Raw genomic sequence first — 25,077 nt, forward strand, 5'->3', positions numbered from 1 at the left:
TGAGCGCCGCCTCTGTCGTTTACGCCCTTCGGCTGTGCATCGGCGCATAACTCTATATCGTAAGGTAATCATTGCGGTCTGAACATGTGACACATATTTCGTACACAGATATATCCGAATATAATAGATAAATATAATATGCGTATAATGGGCATTTCGTACAATAATAACAATAAAGTAACGAAGATGTCTCGTCGTGTTCAGCGGTTTTAATTTACTCGTGTCAATTTTTATACGAACACCAACACTGTGGCGGCCGAACGACAAATATAATATATAATATTATAATATGCACACAAAATGATGTGTTACATTAAATATTATACGGTTTGATCCACGAAGAACTGCAATTATATTACTGCAGTTTAACTATAATGGGATTTGACTTCCGCCGATCGACTGTTTAATATAATATAATAATTATTATTGGGACCTTGAAGTTTTTGCTCTATAAAACGCACGCGTGTTAAACAAGCACGTGCTCATAATAAAACCTTAAAAATATGTATTAAATTTACATGAAATAATTGGTTCTAATAATAATTGATATGCCAAAAATACTAAAACACTCAGAAATATGAAAAACCATATGAACTATTAAACTTCATATTTGTATGGCTATTGTTACATGAAACCGATTTTTACCTCGCTTAGTACTTTTTCTAATATATAATGTAAAGAATATCACGCAATTACATGAACTTCCAAGACTGAGTTAATAATAATACTGTGTGTGTGTGTGTGAGAGAGAGAGGAGGATACAAATCCAGCGCATACATTTTACCGTTAATAAAACGCTAAGAAAAAATATTCTAATAACGCAAAATAAATAGCGTACGACTACTTAACGTCCAATTCTTGCCGTATAATCGAAAAGAGGTTTTTAATGATTTTTTTTTTTTGTTGTTTCACGTTACCGGATTTTTATAAAACGCGTTATTCAATTTTACCGACGGCGCAGCGTTATCGTATACATATATAAAACTTTTTTTTACATACATCATCATCGTTATTATTATTGTTATTATCGCATAATAATTTATAATATTTTAGTATAAACATAACATGGAGACATGGAGTAAATATAGTGAAAAAATTGTTAAAAAAAAACTAATTTACCAAATTCTAATGTAATTTATAATTGGCTAGTAGGTAGTTATAAGTAATATCATTGATTTTATAATATACTGTATAGTAAAATATATTATATATTATTTAATATATCATATATAGTATATTAGAAAATCAATGGTAATAGCAAAAACACGTGCTGGAAAAATTTACTCACAAATACACTACACTATACCTACCGCGCGTTTACCCTCTTTGTTGTTGTCATTTATATTTAATTTCATTAATTGCATATGGGGGATAATTATTCTACGTTTTAACTTATAAACCTATTGGTAAAAAAATATTTAGACTCGCCCCATATTTGCATTTTTTAGATTTGCTGTAAGTATTTAAATGTTAGTAATTGTTAAAAAAATAAACAAACGCAGGGATACAAATCAGTTATCAATCAGTATTTTTACGATGTAAGCTGTAATATTCTATGGTTTAGCACCTTTTTCCGATACATCAGGGTTCTTCCGATGAAAGCGATGCAGCTTTCGAAAAAATAATTATAAACAGTTATTTTAATGACACGAGCATAAAAACTGCTATAAATTGAGTAATTCAATTTCAAGTATTCAAATTATATGGAAAACGTTCCTAATCAGTATAATATCAGTATGTTCGTCTTTTTTTTTAACAGTGTGGTTATTTTTCATAAACATATATACATATATCTTGTATATATATTTTTTCGCACTTCATCTGGTATAGTGCAATGTTATATATTGGCATGGTACAACGGTGCTTTCGAGTGACATATATTATGTTCATTATGTTCGTTGAAAAACGGCCGCAGGTTAATACGCTCGTTCTATGTTGGAGGGGAAATATTTAGAAACGTGGTATAAAAAGATTACATAAAAAAAATTAACTATAATCTTAACTAAATTTAACCGTTTATACGAATTCGTTTGTAATAACATATATATACGCGTAGTAGATATAGCAGTGTATAATTTGTAATAGTTTACGGTTTAATATATTATATTAGTTAAACCGAATGCGTTTTTCGTTCGGTTCGAGACATTGTAGTTTTACATTCGTTCGCGGTCCACCTGGTACCGGGGCAATCCGGCAAGATTGATTAGATTTTTGTATTTTTGGTACATGACGTATTATTATACTGCTCTAGAATGTTACGGTACTGTAGATAATTGCTCATTTTTATAAGTATACACATCAATGGTCAGTCGACGTATATTTAACGAACGAATATTTTTGGGAAATTTGTTTTATATCCATTTCTATTTTCATTTTTTCTTCCTTTCCGTGTTAAAAAGTTGTTCTGCTGACACGGACACCGAATTATATCACCAACATCGATCAATTTTCTATCTGATTTTCTAACCATGTCGTGTATCGCTTACGTTTTTCGATAACTTGTTCTGACGGTTTCACATTATATAGGTAATGCAATAGATATTTTACTCGAATATTGAATCATTTGACATAGATCGTGTTAACATTATGGTAAAACTAAAACTAAAAAACCCGCGTACAACGTGTGTTATAATAAAATTCGTACTTATTATTACTTAAAATTTCATATTATTTTATATAAATGCATACGAATATGGTATAATATTTGGTAGTTTACGAGTTTTTATCACAAAACGAACTGTATGCACTAGCAGCTGCCACGGAAACCATCGTTTTGGCGAGGTCTAAATATTTAGTTTTTCCTTGCAGATTTTTATTCGCCCACCGAGCTCACCATAAATACATTATTATTAGTCATCGCCGCTTCGGGAGTGCACGTCTATATATATATTATTTATACCATAAACGATCTATAGCGAGAACGCGGCATAATATTACGTTATAAAGTAATATTTTTATTCCGCGTAACGGCGAGTTTGCGCCGGAGGCGGGTGTACGCTTCGTCTGCAGCAGAGTATATTTTATAATATTATTATAGTGAGTGTGTACGCGAAACCAGTTTTTCGTCAGGTTTTTTATTCTGAATTTGTTTTTTATTTCATACACACCTACCTACTATATTTACCTATTTAATATTATATTCCGATTTTAATGAGACGCGCACTTCTCGTGGACGGCGAAGACTCGGTCGTGTCCATCACGGCCCACTATAAATACACCATATAGGTGGATACCATCATGCGGTCGGCGGAAACGGATGCGATTCGGGAGTCGCCGTCGGTGGGTTGGCGGTGGTGGTGTGCCGTATGTGTGTTCTTGACCTACATTATTGTATTCGTGTGCTGCAGTTTACGGACCCGTTGCATAGGATGATTGTTAATCGAACATTGTGTTTCTGTGCCAGAAGTAATAAGCGCATAATAATCGAAAAAAAATAATAATAAAAACGTGAAACAATCCGTTGCTCTTTTCATCGTAGCACAAATAATAATGGCGAGGGGTTGTTCGAAAATCATGTGTACGAATGAAAAGTGTTCGAATTGTATATGTTAGAAAATGTAAATGTTTGAATATTATGTGTGATTGAGTGTGTCTGAATTAAAAGGGTTCGAATGTTATCTGTTAGAAGATCGGTCAATCGGAAGAAAAATGTATTATTATTATTATTTGTAATTCAATTACACAATTAAATAGGTATGATATTATATAATTAAAAAAAAAAAAAAAAAAAAAACGTTTTAAAAAGATAAATTATAAGCTATTCCCCTTAAAAATTCTAAAATATTAAAACCAGCATTGACTCAGCATTATTTATAAAGCTTACAACATGATTTTTAATACGTTCTTCTCGTTGTTGTTTGGACTCTTTGCACTTTTTTGGAAACCTTTATTTTTTTGGATGCCAATATTGGTCTCGGTATCAAAGGCGCTGCAGATAGGTACAATGTTCACTGTACACAATATGTTCCCTACGAATTAAATGTAATCTCGATTATCCTATATCGTTGAAGTCATTGGAATGATGACTACGAATTTCTATATACATATAATATGGTTGGTTTATCGCGTGATCATAAAATTACGCCATTAAAACAAATTATTAGGTGCATTATATATTTATGTCTGTGACTATGAACGATATTCGTTTACTTGTAACTACGTTCAAATAAGAAAATATAACATTCGTACATAATTCTATTCGAACACAAGTCAATTCGAACAGATTTGTTCGTACACTCTTCATTCGAAAACAATTCATTGGAACACTCGACTAGTTCCCGATAATAATGGAGATGGGTTGAAAAAATATATATATACATATAAAAACCTCCGTCTTCAACACGTATATTGTGTCCCGGCCTATATAATATATATATATAATATATTATGTGTAATAATGAAAATGCAATTAAATAAATCGTCGTCGTTGTCCTCGTGCTCACCCTCCGCCGTTGTATTATTATGATTATTGTTATTGCTGACTTTTTTATAATATAATGTATATTCTATACTTTTTTTTTGGAATTTTATTTGCCATCAGATGCCCGGCCCGCTTTCCTATAATTAGATATTCTAGGAAGATGCTATTGTTGCGGACGGAGACATTCGTATATTATATTATATCTCCGCGACCGCGATCGCTACAACAATGTAATATGTATTATAATAATAATGAGATGATCTCGCTTCGGTCGAAGAGACGGGTGCGAATTATGTCCAGGGAAACGGCGTTTTACGTATTTTTACACCAAGGACGTCGCTGTTGTGTCATGTCAAAAGTATGTATATTGATACATTTCTATAATATTATATCGTTATTGACGCGTCCAAATATCGTACAATTGTTAAATTTCATCGAAACGTTTCGTCGTGTCGATATTGGCCACTCGTTTTGTCGTTGTTGGATGATATTATTGCAGGCAAACATCACTACTGTGTATTGCCAAGTAGGTTTTTTGCGTATTCATTTTTTTCTCCCTGTATTCCCAATATAATCTTTTCGTAATTTGTTTTACTCTTGCACGTGTATTTCAGTCATACGATAAGCATACGAGAATGCAGTGCGTGTAAAAATAAATTATAAACGAATTCTGCGAAATTTCTGAGATTTCGCAGAATTCGTTTATAATTTTTACACGCACTGCATTGCTGTAGAAAATGTGGATCATCTCCAATCTCCAATGTATAATATGGTGTGTACAAATTGTTTCGGACCGTTGATGATGGTGTTCAACGTTCATCGAAATTTTTTCCATAAATAATAGACACAGACTACACACGAATAAACCTATCGTAATAATGAATTATACTATTTTGGCGGACACCCGATTACTGCACGTCCGTTATTATTGGGCAAAAATTCGTTTTGATAAAATATTCAATTATAATAATTTTGTATTATGCACATACACAACGGCGGTGATAATTATTTTATGACGGTTCTCCCGTGACCGTCCGTGGGAAACGAGCATTACTTGGATTACACCTAATAATAATAACTGTGAAATAGTTACAACAATAATTAATAACAAACGACTAGCCGTCGACCGGTTAATTCTCCCGAAAGCGACAGAATCTTGAAGCTGAACCGCGGCATGCGCGGATATTTATTATTTTCGCTTATGCGTTTGCACAACATTATAACCCGGCAGATTCGATGATTATGAAGAAAAAATCATACATTCGTGAAAACAATACGACGGGCACCAGTACTAATAATAGTGTGTCTTCTGACCGGAAATATTTCATTTTTCCTCAACCCAATCAAAACGGAATTCCATTAAAGAAGGGAGATTTCTCTGGTACACTAGTACGTGTTCGATTCGTTCCGAGAAGAGAAACAAAAACGGTGCGGAAACAAAAACAGGCGCGCGAAAAATAAATAAGAAATGCTTCTTTTTACATTATTAACGGGCAACAAAAGAAAAATTGGCGCGCGATGAACACAATGAGTCGCCGCCACCGTAAGTGTAAAAAACAAAATGCACATACCTACTCTCGTACTTCTGCAACACGCACGGCGTGCACTACACAGGTATATAGGTATGCGTATAATAGTATTAAATGAAAAACACTATATATATAATATTATGTATGTGTAGACGCGCTGTGCATCTGACGACAATTTTTAATAGCGTGTCGCTGAAAAAGTCAACGTGGGGTACCTTTATAATATTTGCCGAAATTAATTTTCAAAACTTCCGAATTTCAAAATTCACTTCGTGCCATATATAGTATTGAATACGTCATCGGAATTTATAAATCGTTTATCGGTAATATAATATTTGACTGCGTTGTTAGTTCATGTGCACTAGTTGCAAATTTGCAATTTGTCGTCGGATCAATGAAAACTATGGTAATACCATAAATTATGATCTCGAGCTACCTTCGTCGTGTAATACCGCGTATCTAGTGATAATTATTTATACCCGCCGTAATCACATTATGTTCACGCTCGGTTGACTTCTCGTCGCCGTGTAGTGTTTAACAACAATATACATTGTACAACGGGGTTATTCAAAAAGAATTGTCATATTTTTTCCAACAATTTTTTGTAATATAATTAAAGTTTTTAGCTTTAGAATTGATGCATAACACAAAATCACAATGTTTGAAATTTAGCTTATAGTGCTTATGCAATAATATGTTCTGTGCCTATTTGACTATTATTGACATAATATATTGGTTATACGAGTCTATAATTTATAGTATATTAGTATATAATTCGTCTGATAGGTACTTGCTTCAATATTTTAGCTGTGATTTATCCCACCGATTTGTTAGCTCCTCTGTGGTTGATTAAAACATAATTATACAACGTAATACGTATACACAATATTTCGCACATATCCTCAAAAGAAGGGTTCACATGAAATTATATCAGCAGCTACCTAACAAACCGATGAATCATTTTGAATATTTCTTTTTACATACTCACGATATCTATATGCCATATTCGACAACGGGGCTATAAACTATACAACACAAAATACTCGTTTTGTTTACAAAACACACTAGTGAAAATTGATTAGGACATATAGTCATCATCAAATACTTAACTAAGAAAACATAATTTTTACGTACAACGTCGAACGAAAATTAAAAATAATATCTTAAAATGTATTTGTAGTTTGTACTTGTATGTTAATGACTATAATATTGGTGTGAGGGGCATGGCGTAAGCCACGTGTTTTTTTTAAATCTCCTGATATCTAACAAGATCTCTTATTGACGCCTATATGAATTAACACGGTGTGTAGGTGTATCTGTCATCACAACAATCATAATATATATTACATGTTATTCTGATATCGACCTAGAATATCTGTATTTTTGTATAAAGTCGTAAAATTTGATTCATCCATTGCGAAGGTTCCTGTCTGTACTCCCGGTGTATAAAATCGCGCGATCGCGACCGGAAAACACGGATCGTGGCGGACATGACGTCGCTCAAAAATATGGGTCATTATTGCGTTATTATTACCTTTTTGTTATTATTATTATGTATATTTTCGACGTCTGTGAAGGAGGTTCGCAGCAGCAATGTCGGCGGGCGCGTCGTGCTCCGGCGCGGTCGTGACAGCAGCGGCGCGCGCACAACGTCCAATTGTACACGCCAACGGCAAACAATGACAACAACGACGACGACAACGATGATGATATTATCGTACAGCCGTTCCAAACTAGACGTCTCACTATAATATATTGTATAGTCGTTGGTGGTGGCGGTTCAGTGATGATGTCGGGCAGACGATCGCCGCCACTGTAGAATCTGAATAGATTCGTCGTCTCTGAGTTCTGTCCGTTCGGGTTGGTATTAAAATTGCAAGCATACGCTGTCCGGCGGTCTGCAAAACCGTATCGGCCGTCGTCGTGGAGTTCAGAGTCGATTCCGCGACAGCGACCGTCACGGACGGTATGGATTTGGTGGATGAATCCGGGAAATTTTAATGCAGATATATCGAATAATTAAAAAAAAACGCAATATTATATGATATCTATTTGCGTACCAGGACGTACTCTCCATGGAAAACGATTTCGCCTCTTGCACTTGCGATGTGGCACTCATTTCGTCAATTGTAATAATACAATAAACCGTTACAACAACACTATACGATGCCCTATATTATATTGTCACCTATATACCCGGAAATACATATATTCAGAGCTCGAATTGGCTTAACGATATAGAACTTCATTGATATTTTTTTTCATATCTTTTGAAAGCACTCCTATACTAATTATTTATTTGTCACGATTTATTTTATGATTATTTCACATTTTTTTTGTTGTCCGCTAAATTGTATTTAATAATGAGATGTTTAAATTCTAATTATTTTAAATATTATATTATGCACAAATATTTATTTTGATCGCTCTAAAGTGTGTATAGACGATGGCCACATTACTGTTTGTGTATTATAATTATTATCAGTTTGATCGTAATCAACATATGTGAATTAGCGTGGCTTCTTAGCTTCCATTAGGTATATATGGATGAGTTGTGTTCAATCATTTAAAGACACGATTTTTTGTTTAACCCTATACGAGGTCCCACTCCTTTGACGTTATAATATCCAATACGAGCACTGCACAATATGTAAATATGAGCATAATAGTATATTGTATGCAAAATGCATGCAATGCATCGCGGTGACGCGTGTAATACAAATAACGTGTAACGTGTTATTATGATAATACAATATTATTATTGTCTTTGGCCGAAGAACGTCGTTACCGCAGGTACGGTGTGTGTGATGATCCGACGCGTCGACGATTCACGGCGGCGGCGTATCGACCTACCGTCGACGATCTACAGTTATGCGCTCTACGCTCCTCCTCTATAATATGCTCTTCCAGCCGGCCGGTCGGTCGATACGTGACGTTATGTACGAAACGTTTTTCACGTGTTTGCGTGTGTGCGTGTATGTGTGAGTGTGTGCGCGCGCGCGCGCGTTAAAACGTCCAACATCGTACAAAAAAACGGGAAAAAAATTACACAGATCGATAAAAAGAAAGAGAAGAAGGAAAGAAAGACTAAAAAAAAAAACGCTGCGTGTCCCATATACATAACATACGCGCATGTGTGTGTGTACGTGTATTTTGTCTGTCCTCTCAAAGGTTTCGACTGTGAGAACCGCGTATACCACCACCACTGTATAGGTATATATGTATATAGATACCACTATTACCACTATATTACCACTATATATGAATATACTGTTACAACAATACCGTCAGTGGATCGCGAATACACGTATATTATACCATCTATACGGACTATACGTCTCGACTTCAAAGGGAGACGTAATATATTGCGTCGTTAAACGTTCTCTGTGTGGGCAAACCGCGCGGGTCTCGTCGTCGGCCGCCCACGGTAATTCGCACGGTGCGCAGGCCATGTCACTACTATATAGAATATAATGTACTATAATAATAATATGTATTATGTGTATATATTATGGTAATATATTATGACTCCGTCGACCGATGAGCGCAACAGTCGTGTATAATAATAGCATAATACGTATAATCTAATATACACATTGTATAGTACTTATATCCGCAAGATATTGACAATAGTGTAAACACCGCACGCGGAAAGGAAGTATATAACAGATACCTACGTACTCGTATTATATATTCGGTTGGTATATATACACACCTTGTCTGCGGAAAGATGACGATGGATCGCAGTTTTCGTATTTTTTTTTTTCATTATTCGCGTCTGTTTATAATAATCATCACACAATATTTTACACGACGTCTTGTATGACATGTCCGTATCATGTTATCTGTCTGCGATTGTAGGTAATACCGTCTTATTAAATTGTGTATCCGGAGGCTGTTGTTTTTCCGCGATCGAACACCACGCGCAAACCGGTCGCGTATATGTTACATATCTATACATAATGTGATATCAGCAAGCGGATGATGCAACCGGTTTTTCGTGTACGGTTTGCTCCAAATCGCGATTATCTGTAACCGTCGTCGGTAATACGCCTATCCCGCACTGCAATAGATGCACTATCGTATTCGTAATAATAATAATAATAATAATAATAACAACATATTATTATTATTATTGTGTCGTAAAACGTTACGATCGCATAGTATGCCTGTGTGTGTATGTGTATCTATTCTATTACACGTATGTATATACGAAATTCGGTTAATCGTCCGTGAGAAACGCACAACGATATTGTACGCGATACTAGTGTATTACCATCAAGCCGTATTATAACAATCATAATAATATTAATAATAATAATATAATTGAACGGTGGCGTCGGCGGAGTGTGTTCGCGACGAGAGGAATTCTCGACTAGGTTCTGTCCGATTCACACATATACATATCGGTATTATACAAGTGGTGTGTGTGTGTGTGCACGCGCGTGACTACAATCTATCATACTGCTGCATATACACCGTTATCACATTATATTATACTCTCGCGTCCGACCTTCCGAGGATTTCCTTATGTCCCGTATTCACAACAGATGGTTTTCCTGTTTATTTTCCCCTTATATGTATATATCGTCCGTTTATTATTATTATTATTATTATAATTATTATCCTTTGATATTGTTCCTTCCTTCGTCTCCTCTCTCCAAATCATATGTCACAATGTTCTACGACGAATTTATTGCAGCCGCGGGATGCAGTGAGATGGCCGTGGTACTAGCGATTATCTACCCGCAAAAGTCGTGATGTATAAACATAATATTAAGGTATACGTATTGGTAGCATTTGAATATATGCTATACCGAACCGACGTGATATTTTCCCTTAGGTACCTCGACCGTACTAGTTTTAAAACAGTTAAAAACCATTTATCCTATTCTCGTATTATCATCATATCGCGGTTGGTCCCATCAGAAATCGGCCCGCACGATGATGATCTTAAACAGTTTAAGCGGTGCGCACACACAGTCGTCGAGTCTTCGAGTCATTTTGTGTCTGTAGACGATGGTGGGAGGAGCTGAGTTGCCTAGGCCGAGTCCTCATAGTAGACATATTATATGTGTACGGACCTGTCAGATAAATGCCATCATGTGAACCTATCTGCTGTACCTACACGCGTTTAACTCGTGTATTAAATTGCTCACTGCTCGTGTAAGCGCGCGAGATATAATTATAGATGTAATAAATTATTCTTATTTAATTTATCATGAAACGCGTATACTTAAATATGTAATATATAGAACACGAGTGTAGGTACTACTATAACATATTAGTATAGTTATTATCATAACATCTCGGAAACGGACGACCTAGAACGGCGGCAACGATCAAATCGAATGTAGGTACCGAACGTACGTAATACAGTAATCAATATACTATTTGTATCATCAAAGAACTAATGTATTATATTATTATACGATAGACTGGTTCTCATCATCGTGCACATGCGAGTGTATAAAATAATAATAACATATGTACGGCAGCACCACGACAATTACCTATCCGAAACCGGTGTGTGTGTGTGTGTCCACTTTTAGATAATTATAATATCTTAATGATTTTTCACTGCCAGTAACACTTATATATATTCATTCAGTAAACTGTGGGAAGTCATATTACGAATCTTTGCGTTGAACATCAGATGAAAAACATGTTCGTGTATCGTTTCACCGAAAACGGACAGAAATGTGACATTAATTAACTGTACGAAAATTTGGAGCGTACCTATATTGTGCATATTTTAATCAACTTATTGTAAAATTATAAGTAACATATAAATTGAGAAGTGATGAATCGCAGAAAAAAACCATCCATGAATAATACATATTATAGTAAATATTATGTATTATGTCGATGGAAGAACGATCTAATAAAATATACGTAGATTATATATGGATACAATTTCGTTGTTTAAGCGGGTTTGCAAATGCTGCGCCGCGGCCACATGCAGTATGTTGCACCTGTTGTAGTAGTGCACACGCCAAGGTGTTAATGTGACGTTGATTAATAGTTGCGACCGAGTCTCCGACAAACGATCGCCGTCAGTCGGTATACACACACACACACAAACACACCCACGGTAATGATGATAGTAATAATAATGATAATAATGTACTCGCTAATTATTGTTTACTGATCATTAATCATAGCGCGTGAAACCGAGTAGGTACCTACCTAAAGTATGGTATATAGTGACTGTATTGTGAGTATAACAGGAGTTGTCGTTTTGTCGACGAGTATCTTCCTATAAACATATATATTATACTCACCCATGATGCCTACCCCAGTGTGTGATGTCGTATATTTATGGATCTCACTCGGAAATTACGATCATAATATATTATAATAGTTTCCAGATGATTTCGGTATAATATGTAGGGCTAGTTTAATTTTTGTCGGATGAAGATAGAAAACAACCAGCACGCGGTGGTCTATATGAATTTAAAATTATGTGAAGAAAAGCGCATCAGTGGCATAAGAACGATATAATTGCGTGCATAAAATTAAAATTGTAGATGGATCGTATATATTATTTATATTCGCGTGTACATATTATGATAATATACATAATAATGGTATTTGACAGATTAAGTTCATTTAACTAACAGAGATCCTTTCATCTTTAACGTTCAAAATGTACGTGTGGCGTATATATACGTGTATGTACAGAACTAAATCCGGGCCCCGAACATTTTTTTAGTATATATTGAAGTAATTTTGAAGTAATCATTTGCATGACGCCAAGTCCTTCGAAAGTCCGGGCCCCAGTATTATATGCGTCTTTCTGACCCGGTTTTGGGTGCTTTGTACGTAAGTATACTACCTATATCGTTACTATATTTAAGTGAGCATGTGTATAATATAAAGGCAGGTACTATTGTTTTAATAAAAATCCCCTTAACCACTAAAACCAAAAAGTATAGGGTATACTATTACAATTTATTCTACCTGAAAATAAATTTTCGACAAACATAAAAACCGATTGAGTGATAATGGATGATAAATGGTTCAGGTCAAAAATATATCATCTTGTATTATACATATCATTATACGATCTTATTATTACTTTGTTTATTACATATTCGCATCGTATATATAGCACATTATTATTAATTATTAATTGTGATGGTTGACCTGTCAATCTCGGTCGGTAGCAATAAATTGATTTTATACCGTGATCAGGTACCTACAACTGCAGCTCATATATGTTCACCGTTATCGAGCGACGATCTTTATACTGATTAAAAAAAAAAAAAAAACATTTTCTTACGACTGAAACATTTTGGAAATGTCATTTTATAACGCCGTAACGGTGTTGCGTACGCGCGAGTGTAAGTGCACAAAATAATAATATATGTATATATTGTTATTATTATTCATGACATAGCTAGCCACGCGACCGTGGTCGTCGATTGACTGTGGGTCAATACGGAATTGGGTATTGTTCGACGACGCACTGGCCGTACGGTAAATCGTTAATGTAAAAAAAAATTAAAAAAATAGTCTTTAAGAACGAAATTCAATTTCCATACCACCGCACATTGCGCGCTCGTATATACACACATATTACAACGTGATGCAGAATCGAAATAAATTGCCAGCACGTGCATCATCGAAGGAGACACTGCGAATATATCGTTATTATATCGAGCAGTGTCAAAGACAATTATTAACGTCGTCGTCGTCGTCATTTATTTTTTTCATTCTTATTTTTTTCCCTGCAAAAACATTCACAAAGAGCAACGGGACTCGCGGACAGCGCGGAATTCATTTTGCCTAAATACGTGTATATATAAGAATAATAATATATACAGAGTGCGCGGCGGAAAAGTGGAGACTCTGGATGGCCAAATTAGTATCACGCGTATATATATATATATATAGGTAGGTATAAACCTACTACCTACACTACGCGGCCGGTGGTGCGTAAATATTTTTAATTGTCGGTCCGTTATGTGCGGGTACTTTAGCATTCCGCAGTATAATATAACTGTGTTATCACGGATTCCGTCCGTTCGTGTGAGCATTATTACGTCGTGCGTAGAGTACAATAATATTTACTTGTTGTTATACGAAAGTGTTAAGCTATAGCTTTTGGAGAAAATAAAGTAAAAGAAACGGAATATTATTTCTCTATACGATACGAGACGAGTGCAGCGCATACTAAATTATACGCGAATGGTCGTTATTGTATGAAATGGTATTAACGTATACGTGTGCGTATAACATTTTATCGTCTATTAATAAGTCATCACGGCCGTTGTATCGGTACGTTTGTAGCCCACTGTTGAAGTCACCGGTGACGCCTCGCACCGACGACGGACGTCCGCCATGATCGACCGTGAGACCAATGCGGGGCCCGTTGATGAACATTTAACAGGCTCTCGTGTGCTTTTTCTCACGTGAGTTCGACCTCGGGTCGGCGTATAGATATATACTGTACATATAGTATTTAGGCGTTGTGATGTATCGTCGTCATCGGTGTTATAGAAATGGAATCTGTGGCCGTAATTGAAAACGTATATTATAATATATATATATTCGCCGCGTGCGTTCGAAGTGACCGACCGATGCGCGTAAATGTTTTGTGTGTGGGATATTGGTGAAACGATTACCGCAGGGAAGAGATCGGACGTTTATATTATACACTCCCTCATCGATTTCCGCCTTGCAGTCTATATCGATTTTTCTCCCATTTCACGCGGTCACGCCATAATAATATATCCAATCTAATCACATAATTATAAAAGTACAATCCAAATCTCGGCCGACGTAGCATGTGAGTTTCCCGACACACAAACCCCTGTCATATATAGGTAAAGTAACAACAATAATGGATATGCGTGCACGCGACGAGGATGAAAACGAAAATCTGTGACGAAAGAAGAGTATATTTTTTTTGCCTGGATCTATATAAAATATAATGAGAATATTGCTCTACAGACAATTCCACCGTTTTGTTTTCAATCCGTTGGCCGTAGGTCATTTTAAGATATGCCAAAGTATTATCATCGTTGCAGGAAACCGGAGTCCGAACGTTCGCGAATCGTATCAAAACAGTTAATACATCCGCTTTTCGTCGTGTGCACCGCATAACGAGTACCTACCTATATATATATATATATATATAATGGATACAACTACTTTATGGACCGTGCAAAAATAAAATATTTATATCCCAGAAACATAATAGGTGTATTTTATATGTGATTTTCTTAATTCTAAAAAAGTGTATAAACGTATAAAATACTCATAAGGCGGCATCCACATGAACGTAATTATTATTTTCCTTATTCGCATCGTTACTAACACTTCGAATTTAATAACCTTAATTGTACGTGCCATGTACATCTCACGGCATCGAGGCTAAAATTGCATGATTTTTCAGTATAAATATTGATCGTACAATATCAAATTAATATTGCAGAGTGTTTGGTTTTTGATAGAAACACATAGCGTGGTTAACTGTATTTCAAAATCAGAAATAATTATTAATCGTACGTATATGGCAAACCACCGTATCCATTGCGAAGGCCGGTTCAAGGAATTTTTTGCCCGGTAAAAAATAAATATTGTCTCCTCTTAAAAGTACTGCGTATCTTTATGCTTATACATTATACAAAATGTAATATTCATTAATTTATTTTTATGTGGGCATACAAATGTTTGGAGGACAATGCCCCGCACCTTCTTAATAATTTTAATTTTAATCGAAAAATCATCGTTCAGACCAAGCAAACGAAAATGTATTTGTAGGTAATATTATATTTTGTGTCCAAATAATATCAGAACATCTATTCTTCTAAGCCTTGTACCTATTATGTTTATTATTTTTATTTTTATTTAGTAACGGTGATGCGTTTTATCTTGTGAAATTAGTTAGCTCACTTGATATGGATGAAATTGTTTTTATTTTGTCTCGTATGAGTACGAGATCTTTATGCAATAAAATATTATATATAATTTTTTATTTATTAATTATTAATTAGATTTTTTTGTAGGAAATCAGAAAACAGTTGTTCCAATTCATTGACAATATAAATGTTTGATCGCCAAAGATTTGCTATAGATATTTTCATAATTTTCAGCGAAATTGTTTTTATTTTCGCAACATACATATCAAAATATTGTTAATCAGCTGTATAGTTGAGGCGCGTGCGAAATGCCCCAAAACACGATGTATCATTCTCGTATCGTATCCCGCGGTCGTAGGTCAGTCACGCGATCAGTGTTATTATTATTTATTGCTATCATCGTTATTATTGTTTAATCATGTATAATTTCGGAAAGCGACGTGCGTGTACAGCCAAGTGGACGAGAGTGACCGTGTGAGAATCGGATCAGTTGACGATCACGACGAGCCTCGTTGACACACATATTACCTGCGTGCGTTTGGCCTTGACGACGATCTGTTAGCCATTACAGTTTTTTTTTTCATTATTTTCATTATCATCATTGGAGTTTTATTGTTATTATTATTTGTTATATTTCGGTCGGACGTGCAGTCGTCATGTGATACATTCGTTGATGGAACGTAATGACACTCATTATACGCCGCACCGCCGATCTCGTTCAATTGTCTCCGTCTGGTCGTCCCTCGACGATATATATATATTTTCATTATATCAGGTAGGTAGACGTATCAATTACAAGCCGGCTCCAATTCTTCGGTCTACTCGGTTTTTTCTTGTTGATTTTCTTCTGTTTCCCTCAAGTTACTCGTCAACGCATCCGCCGTTTCACATCGCGATATCCTAACGACATTATATGTGTACCATTTAAATTCGCTAATTATTTTCTATAATTTAAGCTCATTATAAACTCATATAATAATGTTGCATATACATATTTTCATTCCGGTATGATAAAAATTTTTTTTTACTAGAGGGCTGACTGGAATGAAAAATCGATACGTAGATGGTAGATCCATCCTATTTTGGCCTATAATATGCAATTTTCACTATTAAATTATAATGGTTTAAACGTAAAATACGTATCAATACTATAAATCAAAAACCAAATTTAATATATGACTACTAATTATAGGTATTTTTTATGTATTTTTAAATTAAATATACAATTTTATAACATACCATAGTTATTGTGATCTGAATGGAAATTTAATATCATTAAAAAAATATTTTGATGTACCTATTATTAAAAATGTATAACTATGCTGTGACTTATAAAATATTATCAGGAATATTTTTCATGATCGGTTCAAATTAAAGAGATTACTGATTAACTATTTTTTATAGACTACGATAGGAAAGTTTATATATATATATAAAGTCACTTTGAAGCCATCACTTATAATACACTTCTTAATCCTTCACACTTGCCGTACAAGTTCACAATATTACGTTATTATTTTTAATAATTTACGGCGTACATAATATTATATAGTTAGTCAATATAATATTATTATCTTTGTTATTTAGTATAGTTATGCGACCGTTTACTTGTAGATTGTAGTATAGCTATAACGGTAGACCTATCCGCGTATTTTATAATCATCGTTAATAATATTATTGGTTTATGTCTGCGCGCTTAAAATTTCGTATATTATTTTAGGTATATTGTGATGTCGATGTGTCGTTAAAACTTAAAAGTCTATTATATGCGCACTGCCCACATACTCGTACGTGTAATAATAATAATAATAATAATAGGTATTATATTTATTATGTTTATAGAAATGTATAAAAACGTAAAATCTAATGATGGCCTTAAACTGTGTTTGTAATTATTTTTCGTGACCCGGTAACTGGTTTTTAGCGTAAGAGACAAATAATATTATCGAGATGAAAACTAACATTCACCTAACGAAACTCGTAATTGGCTAAGGCCTGTTGATGTTACATACACATTAAACTTATTTTTTAACGACATTGCCCCCTTCATAATATATTATTATAGGTAACTAGTTAACATTTCATGATAATTAACTAATGATAAATTCAAAACTAAATGTGGTGATTGGGTAAAAATATGTTGCCAAACGTTAAATCATGAGATTGTTTTTGCCATGTATCATATAGGTATTGATAATATACAAATTTAAAACCGTACGTTCACGCAACAAGATAAACTTTAATATTGTTAAATAATAATGTTAATATTATATTTCGTTAGTTTTGTTAATACCATTTCATTAATTTTATTAATTAATTCCTTGAATCACTAATCTACATAAAAAAAAGAAAAAACGCTAGCGTATTAATCACAAAAAGATAATTATATAATTGTATTAAAGGTGAATTAAAAAAAAAAAATCATCAACGGTTAGAGAAACGGTTCCAACTTTTCAGTGGCTAAATTGACTCCTACTTTTAATAACCATTGAACGTTAGAAATACTATTATGTTAATAATTTATAATATTGCATTATTATATTTATATAATGTGCACGTTTGTGGGAGAGGGCCTAAACACTTAACAGCCTCTACGATATTTCGTTGCAGTGTTAAATCGGAAACAACTCGACAAGTGATTTTTATTTAATTATTGTTAATCGATATCAATATTATATCATCCCGACTGCGTACTGCAATAATATTATACCTCGACGGCGAATGATTTGAAGGAAGGTACTTGTTCGAGAATAACGACCAATATTGATGGCTATAAAGTCTAAACGATTTTCCGACGCCACTCACCGCCATTCCGGTGTACCTATCTTTATAAATTATTTGCACACCGCATAGCAGTGAAACACGACTCCCGTTGTCGGGAAGATACGAGTAAAAATAATAATAATTGATAATAAATATTCATGTCGTTTTATTTTCATAAATATTGCATGTACTTGAGTGTACTGTATAGTGTATATATATTAATATGTCTTATAATATTTTCCATCGTTGCAGTGATATGATAATAATATAATAAAATAAGACCTACACGGTGGGCAATTAAACAACGTAACCGTGACGTTTTAAACAGCTAGTATCATAATGACATCGCCGGCGGATTAACTAAATTATTAATTTTATATTATATTGATTTTCGAAATTAAGTTTGAAAATAAATCTTGAAGCGCGTCAAACCTATTTATTCATTATAACCGCGAGAAACATTTCGATTTATTATAATTATTCGGAGTGTATGTGAAATTATAATAGGTACCTAGTAAATTATAAAATATGTATTGTCTTGTGTTTAAAACTATCGTGTGTCGGATAACTCGCGTATCGGATAACTTTTTTTTTTTATATATTTAAGTAATTTACAATCTATACAACTATGTACAATGGGCAAATTTGATAATTAATATAATATGAAATAGCAGAATTTAGCATTTAGGGGCAGGCACTCAGCAGAGCACCACCCGACCGAGAACATTTAAGATGTCGTGGGTTTTTATTTTTTTTATTTATTTTTTTATTTTAGCAGGTCTCTAGGCCACTGCCTTTTTAGTATTCTGCGTACATTGCCAGGAAGTGAGGTGGAAGAAAGTTGCTTTATTAATGGATTACTGTAAGAGTTTAAGTTGGAGTGAAATTTAGAGTAATGTGCTTTTGCTAATTGATTAAGTGTAGGAATTTTTAGGTCTTTGTGAAGATTTTTGTTTGTGAAATACCAAGGAGAAGACGTTATTAATCGTAGGCAGATAGATTGAAAAGCTTGAAGAGTGTTGGTGTTAGAGGGCTTGAGCCCCATAACTGGATACCATATGTCCAAGCTGGTCGAATTATTGATTTGTATACCGTAAGTTTATTGGAAAGGGAAAGTTTGGATTTCAAGAGTGGTCTAAGGATATGAAGCCTAGAGTTAACAGTTTTGCGTTTAGCTTTAATGTATGGGCTCCAGGTTAAGCGTTTGTCGAGAGTTAGTCCGAGGTATTTGACTTCGTTTGCCTTAGGAATTGGTATATTGTTTAACGTGACAGGTGGAGAATCGAGATTTCGTAGGTTATTTGCAAAAAGTTATTTGAACAGATTTAGTTTCGTTTATTTTGATTTTCCATCTGTTTGCCCACAAGCTGATCATATTTAAATGGTTTTGGATCATTTCACTGGCTGTGACGTGGCTTTCGCGGGAGGCGGTTATTAGCGTGTCATCAGCGTATGTACCTAAAGATGTATAAAATGTCTCGGGTATGTCATGAGTGAAAATCGAGTAAAGGAATGGAGCGATGACGCTTCCTTGTTGGGGTCCCAGCTCTAATAGTGTAACAGGTTGAGTAGGTGTTGTTTAGGCGAACAGTAAAGAAAAGATTTGATAGATATGATTTTATTAAGAGGAAAAGAGGGGCGGGTAAGAACTTTTTAAGTTTGTACATTAGTCCGTCGTGCCAAACCCGATCAAAGGCTTGGGAGATGTCAAGTCGGATAACTTAAGCACATATAATATTTTAATATCAATATTTAATATGTATCCTGTAAGGATTGCCGTTTTATATTTTGCATTTTTTTTGTTTGTTTTTATTTTAGATTAATGCCTTGCAAAAAAATCTGTCTGAAACAAAATGGTGTATTAAGGGGGAAATTAAGTGAGCGAACATATTTTCTCGGTATAACGGCGCGGTTGTACGGCACATGACGTATAACAAACGCCATGCGAAAAAAAAAACTCATGAGGATTATAATCAAAACATAAACACTGTGATGAATTGATCAGTCGGCGGAAGAATAAATCCGTGTCCGACACCTAACTACGATACACCCGCAGGTTACTATTTTCGTCACCTTATATATATACATATACATTTATTTTATATATTATTAAAAAAACAAAATTATAATGTAGATGATGTACATCCGAAATATACGATATATACAGAGCCGCGTTGTCGCTTTCGCCGGGCGTGAAGTCTTCTAGGAAACGAGCCCGCGTGAAAAAATCGTATGATTTTCACCGTCTTCTTCATTCGCTGGCTGCGATGATCTATCCACACGATAATCTTTTTTTTTCAATATCAACCTATAGGTGCCGAATATTATTATAAGCGTATATCTCTCTATATAGGTTCCTGTCTGCTACTTATATATTTTATTGTAATATTTATTTATTGTTGCAATAAATTATATTGCAGTGCAGCTGCGGTGCAACTGCAGTTCAAACATCGGCCTTCGTCGTCGATGTACGACGTCCGCTTAATTATTTTTCATTCATTGGTCTCACTGATGAATGTGTGTGTATGTGTGTGTGTGTGTGTGTGTGTGTGTGTGTGTGTGTGTGTGTGTGTATCTACAATAACCTTAATTTATCGTCAGAAATGCCGCCGCAGAAATCTATACCACGCGTGAGTCGTCCGGAGAGGTAGCCCGCGCGGTCGGAGCTGAAAACGATCGCCGATATCATTATACATTATGCGTATTTTACAGAACAGCCACACGTTTTTGAACCCGAGTGTTACTACTCCGCACGTCTCTTGCATGGCATACCTCCCATATACGACGAGCATCGCAGACGGACCGACGGACGGGTCACGTATATATTATTATGACGTGTACGATTGTTATCCGCGGCGCGCGCGCAGACTGCTGCAGCTGCACCGGCAGCACCGCGACGCCTGTGTGTGCATAATTATTATACACTATTATTATTATTCTATCTATATGTATAACATTATGCTGTTGTTTATGCGACCCCGTCAGCGTCAAAACGATCGGTTCGAGTATAGGATTTTTTATGTATATATATAGATTATACACGCTAAATGCCGCCGCCGAGAGACCGAAATATACGGAAACTTATCTTAACGTGTTCCATATAATAAATTATTAACACACAAATAGTGTATACTTGTAGAGTTTTCGGGTTTATATTTAATGCCTTGCTACCGTGAATAATCCGAATATTTTCAACGATGCGCCGCGTATATTCAATTTTGTGAATATCATGCAACGGACTGTCGATACGTTCATATAGGTATAATATTTTCGACAACTGTACTGTTGCAGTAGAACAAACTATATATTACCGATATATTTTTGCGGTTCTACATTTTAATATACCTATAAGTAATAAGTAAAGTGTTTGACCTGCGACTTTGTACAATACATTATCACGGTGTGTGTCTTTTTTTAGATTCCGAGCGAAGCAGGTACGTGTCGACTTTCGTGGGTTTGTACCTATACTTTACCAAGAGATTTCGTTTAAAGGTAGCCCAAACTCTATTAGATCGGCCTAAAGTCATTCAGTCTATTACAGTTACACGTTCTTCAAAGTGTTTATTTTCCGATTTTATCGGTACCCAAGCATGAGAAAAAAATGACAGAACGTCGAATGAAGAAAAAATTATGGAATGTCGAAGCTACTGTTGGCAGGTCTTAACCAAGCTTAGAATAGTTTATTTTTTTATATTCAATATATTACACTAAATACACCGTTCCGAGTAAACTATGGCGAATAAACTAAACTAAAGCGTCATCTACACCAGTCATCAGCTGTACGGCTTTATTTTTTTCGAAACAATGTTTTCCGCTGATGATGAAATATTAAATTATTTATTGCAAAAAAAAATCATTTATGTCTACCATCTATGTATAGGTATATATTATTTCATGCAATAACGGAATTATCTTGGAGTAGAGAAAGAGATTGAGTGTGATAAATATTGTTGTTGTTATGCTATACGTGTAATGTGTATATTGACTGTTTCTGAAGTAATATATTTGACCGATCGAAAAACCGCAAAATAGCGCGTATATATAATGTTGCAGTGAAGTCGAGGTTTGCAAGTTCGCAAAACCAATAAAAAAAATGAGTTCTTAAAGACAGAGGTCAAAGACCTGATAACAAATTCTTACCCATTTGAAACGGCGGAAGATGGTGCTTCCGTGTAGGTGGTGTGGTTGGCGCGGCGGTCTGAACCGCTCGGCGGCTACTGTTGCAAAAACGGTACACACAAAAAAAAAACGATAAAATAAACAAATTTCGGTTTAAATTTAATTTTATAATTTTTTTTTTTTTTTTTGCAAAAAACTGCACTCGCGCAAAAAATGGTATATACGGCAAATGAAAAACGACGAAAAAAAATACTAGCAATATTTAAAAACTGTCGAAAAAAATGTTGGCGTTGAGTTTCGTCAGATATATTAATACATATAACATAAATATAGGAAATGATGTATTTTATACGATGTGCAAATGTACGAAAGAAAATATCAGACCTTGGCCTTCGCCAGTCCACTGGCAACGGACTATTGAAGAACCGATCGGAGACACCGTTGGCCGGCGGTCCATCTGGAGCCCCGGTGCCCCCTTCCACGCGACCGCGGTGGCCACTTCCGACGACGGCGGTGCTGTGACGTCACGCTGTGAGAAACGCTTCCGCGTGGAACGGAGTGGTATGGCAGCAGCAATCGCCGACGACGACTTCTTCTTTCCCCGCCACCGCTGCAGCGTTCTATACATATCAAATAGGCGACGGCACACGACACGACCACCGTCTCCTATGGTTTAATAGTTTATTTTATTAAAACCATCCCGACGTACTTTATCGGATACAATCCATTTGCGTAAAATATATTATAACATATACTAACTACAATTCTTTATAGACATAGATCTGATACATTTCAAAATATATATTTTATATGTATATAGTAAAAATTCTTCCGACGAAGTGCCTTCAGACTTGATATTATAGTAATAGATAGACTCTATCACATATATGATATTGTACTAAATAACGAAATCATAGGGCTTCAGTGATTGCAGGAAAAATTTTGATTGTATCGTATATGTTTATTATTTAGTAAGTATAAATTTAAAAAAGCTGACCGTTGTAAATTGTATACATTATGTTACGAATAACAATAATAATCATAATAGTATATTATTATGTTAATAATTTTATTTAACGATGGTAATGAAAATTATTTAAAATTTAGATCAAAATATTGTATGCAATATGGTGATTGATAGAAATGTATTTAATATAATACAATTAATTTTAGGTATAGGAAATTGATCATATATGTGTTATTAAGTTAAATGTTTCTGCTAAGTTGTTTTTTAATAGTCATTATAGGCTATAGGAAGCTCATACAGTTTCATATTGTGGCACTCTTAAATGATTATATGTATATATATATACTATATGTTATGTACTTGTCCCGTACCTATTTGCAGGCATAGTAAGTTTTAAATGCATATAGGTGCAACTGTGTAAGCGTGTCCAATTCTGTCTCGCCTGCGTGTAATTGTGATAATTTGCAGGTGTCGATTAACTAATCGCAATTATATTTTTAATACTACAAAACGACGATGGTGTCCATGTTCATTATTAATGACAATGTTGATAACGTCAATGCAAGATGACGATTACGTAGTATACACGATATACGATTATGGTGGACTACTGCAGTGATTTTATTATCTACCAGCTGTGCGTGCTGACATCGACGACTTAGTTTTCTACATTACTTCAGTCCCGTCGACTTTAACACTGAGATGCTGTTTCGGTGTAAATTTAACTATCGCAAGGACAATATAGGTAGACGATAAAGACAATATAAAGTTAGGTTAGGTTATGTACACTATATCGTGTATATATATATATATATATATACATATATGCTTACACGAGTATATTGTGTAAGCAATCTAGTCTGTCGCCTCCTCTATTTGTATTGTTTGCAAGGTGTGTGTAGGATGTGTGTAAGTGTGTTCTAGTCGAGATCGGCTCCGAACCCGTCAGCAGTCAAAATAAACGAAAACATGAATGATCGGCAGCCGCGCCGTCGCGCCTGGAGGCCTCTCCGGAGGTCGTGACCAAAGCGGGTGATCCCAAAGTCGAGGCTCGCCTAAATATATATATTCCGATCTGCATCGTTTCCACGTGTACCTACTATATGATAATATGATATTATATTTTATGATTATATTTTAATGCGCGACGGCCGAGTATATGCGATTACAGTTGCGCAATAAACACCACGACGAACGGTGCGACGTGTGCAACGTAGAATGATTTTTTTATTCGTTCATCTTTAAAAAAATTAAAATCACGCATTGTCTTACGTGCCTTACACCACCTCACGTAGAACATAACATATATCACTCTTGTGCTTGTAATTTAATTTTGAATGCATAGTAGTATTTTAGATGGGTGGTCGTTCGGATAGCACTTTTCGTGAGGGCATATTAAAGTAGTTTGGA

General features: G+C 34.9%; 2 protein-coding genes across 2 annotated transcripts in view; one reads left to right on the forward strand and one right to left on the reverse strand.

The window, feature by feature from the left end:
* The window catches only part of neo (ZP and PAN domain-containing protein neyo), a 36,791-nt gene extending 13,666 nt beyond the window's left edge, over positions 1-23,125 (reverse strand). The window contains exon 1 of the mRNA XM_015517555.2: positions 22,722-23,125. Coding sequence (XP_015373041.1) covers positions 22,722-22,725 — 4 coding nt within the window. The 5' untranslated portion in view covers positions 22,726-23,125. The remainder of the gene's footprint in view (positions 1-22,721) is intronic.
* Positions 1-25,077, forward strand: part of Atg16 (Autophagy-related 16) — a 166,972-nt gene that overhangs the window by 24,886 nt on the left and 117,009 nt on the right. The gene's annotated exons all lie outside the window — the stretch shown is intronic.

The sequence above is a fragment of the Diuraphis noxia genome, unplaced genomic scaffold (genome assembly GCF_037042655.1).
Source record: "Diuraphis noxia isolate RWA-SAM2 unplaced genomic scaffold, SU_Dnox_SAM2 contig0005, whole genome shotgun sequence".
In the NCBI taxonomy this organism is placed as follows: domain Eukaryota; kingdom Metazoa; phylum Arthropoda; class Insecta; order Hemiptera; family Aphididae; genus Diuraphis; species Diuraphis noxia.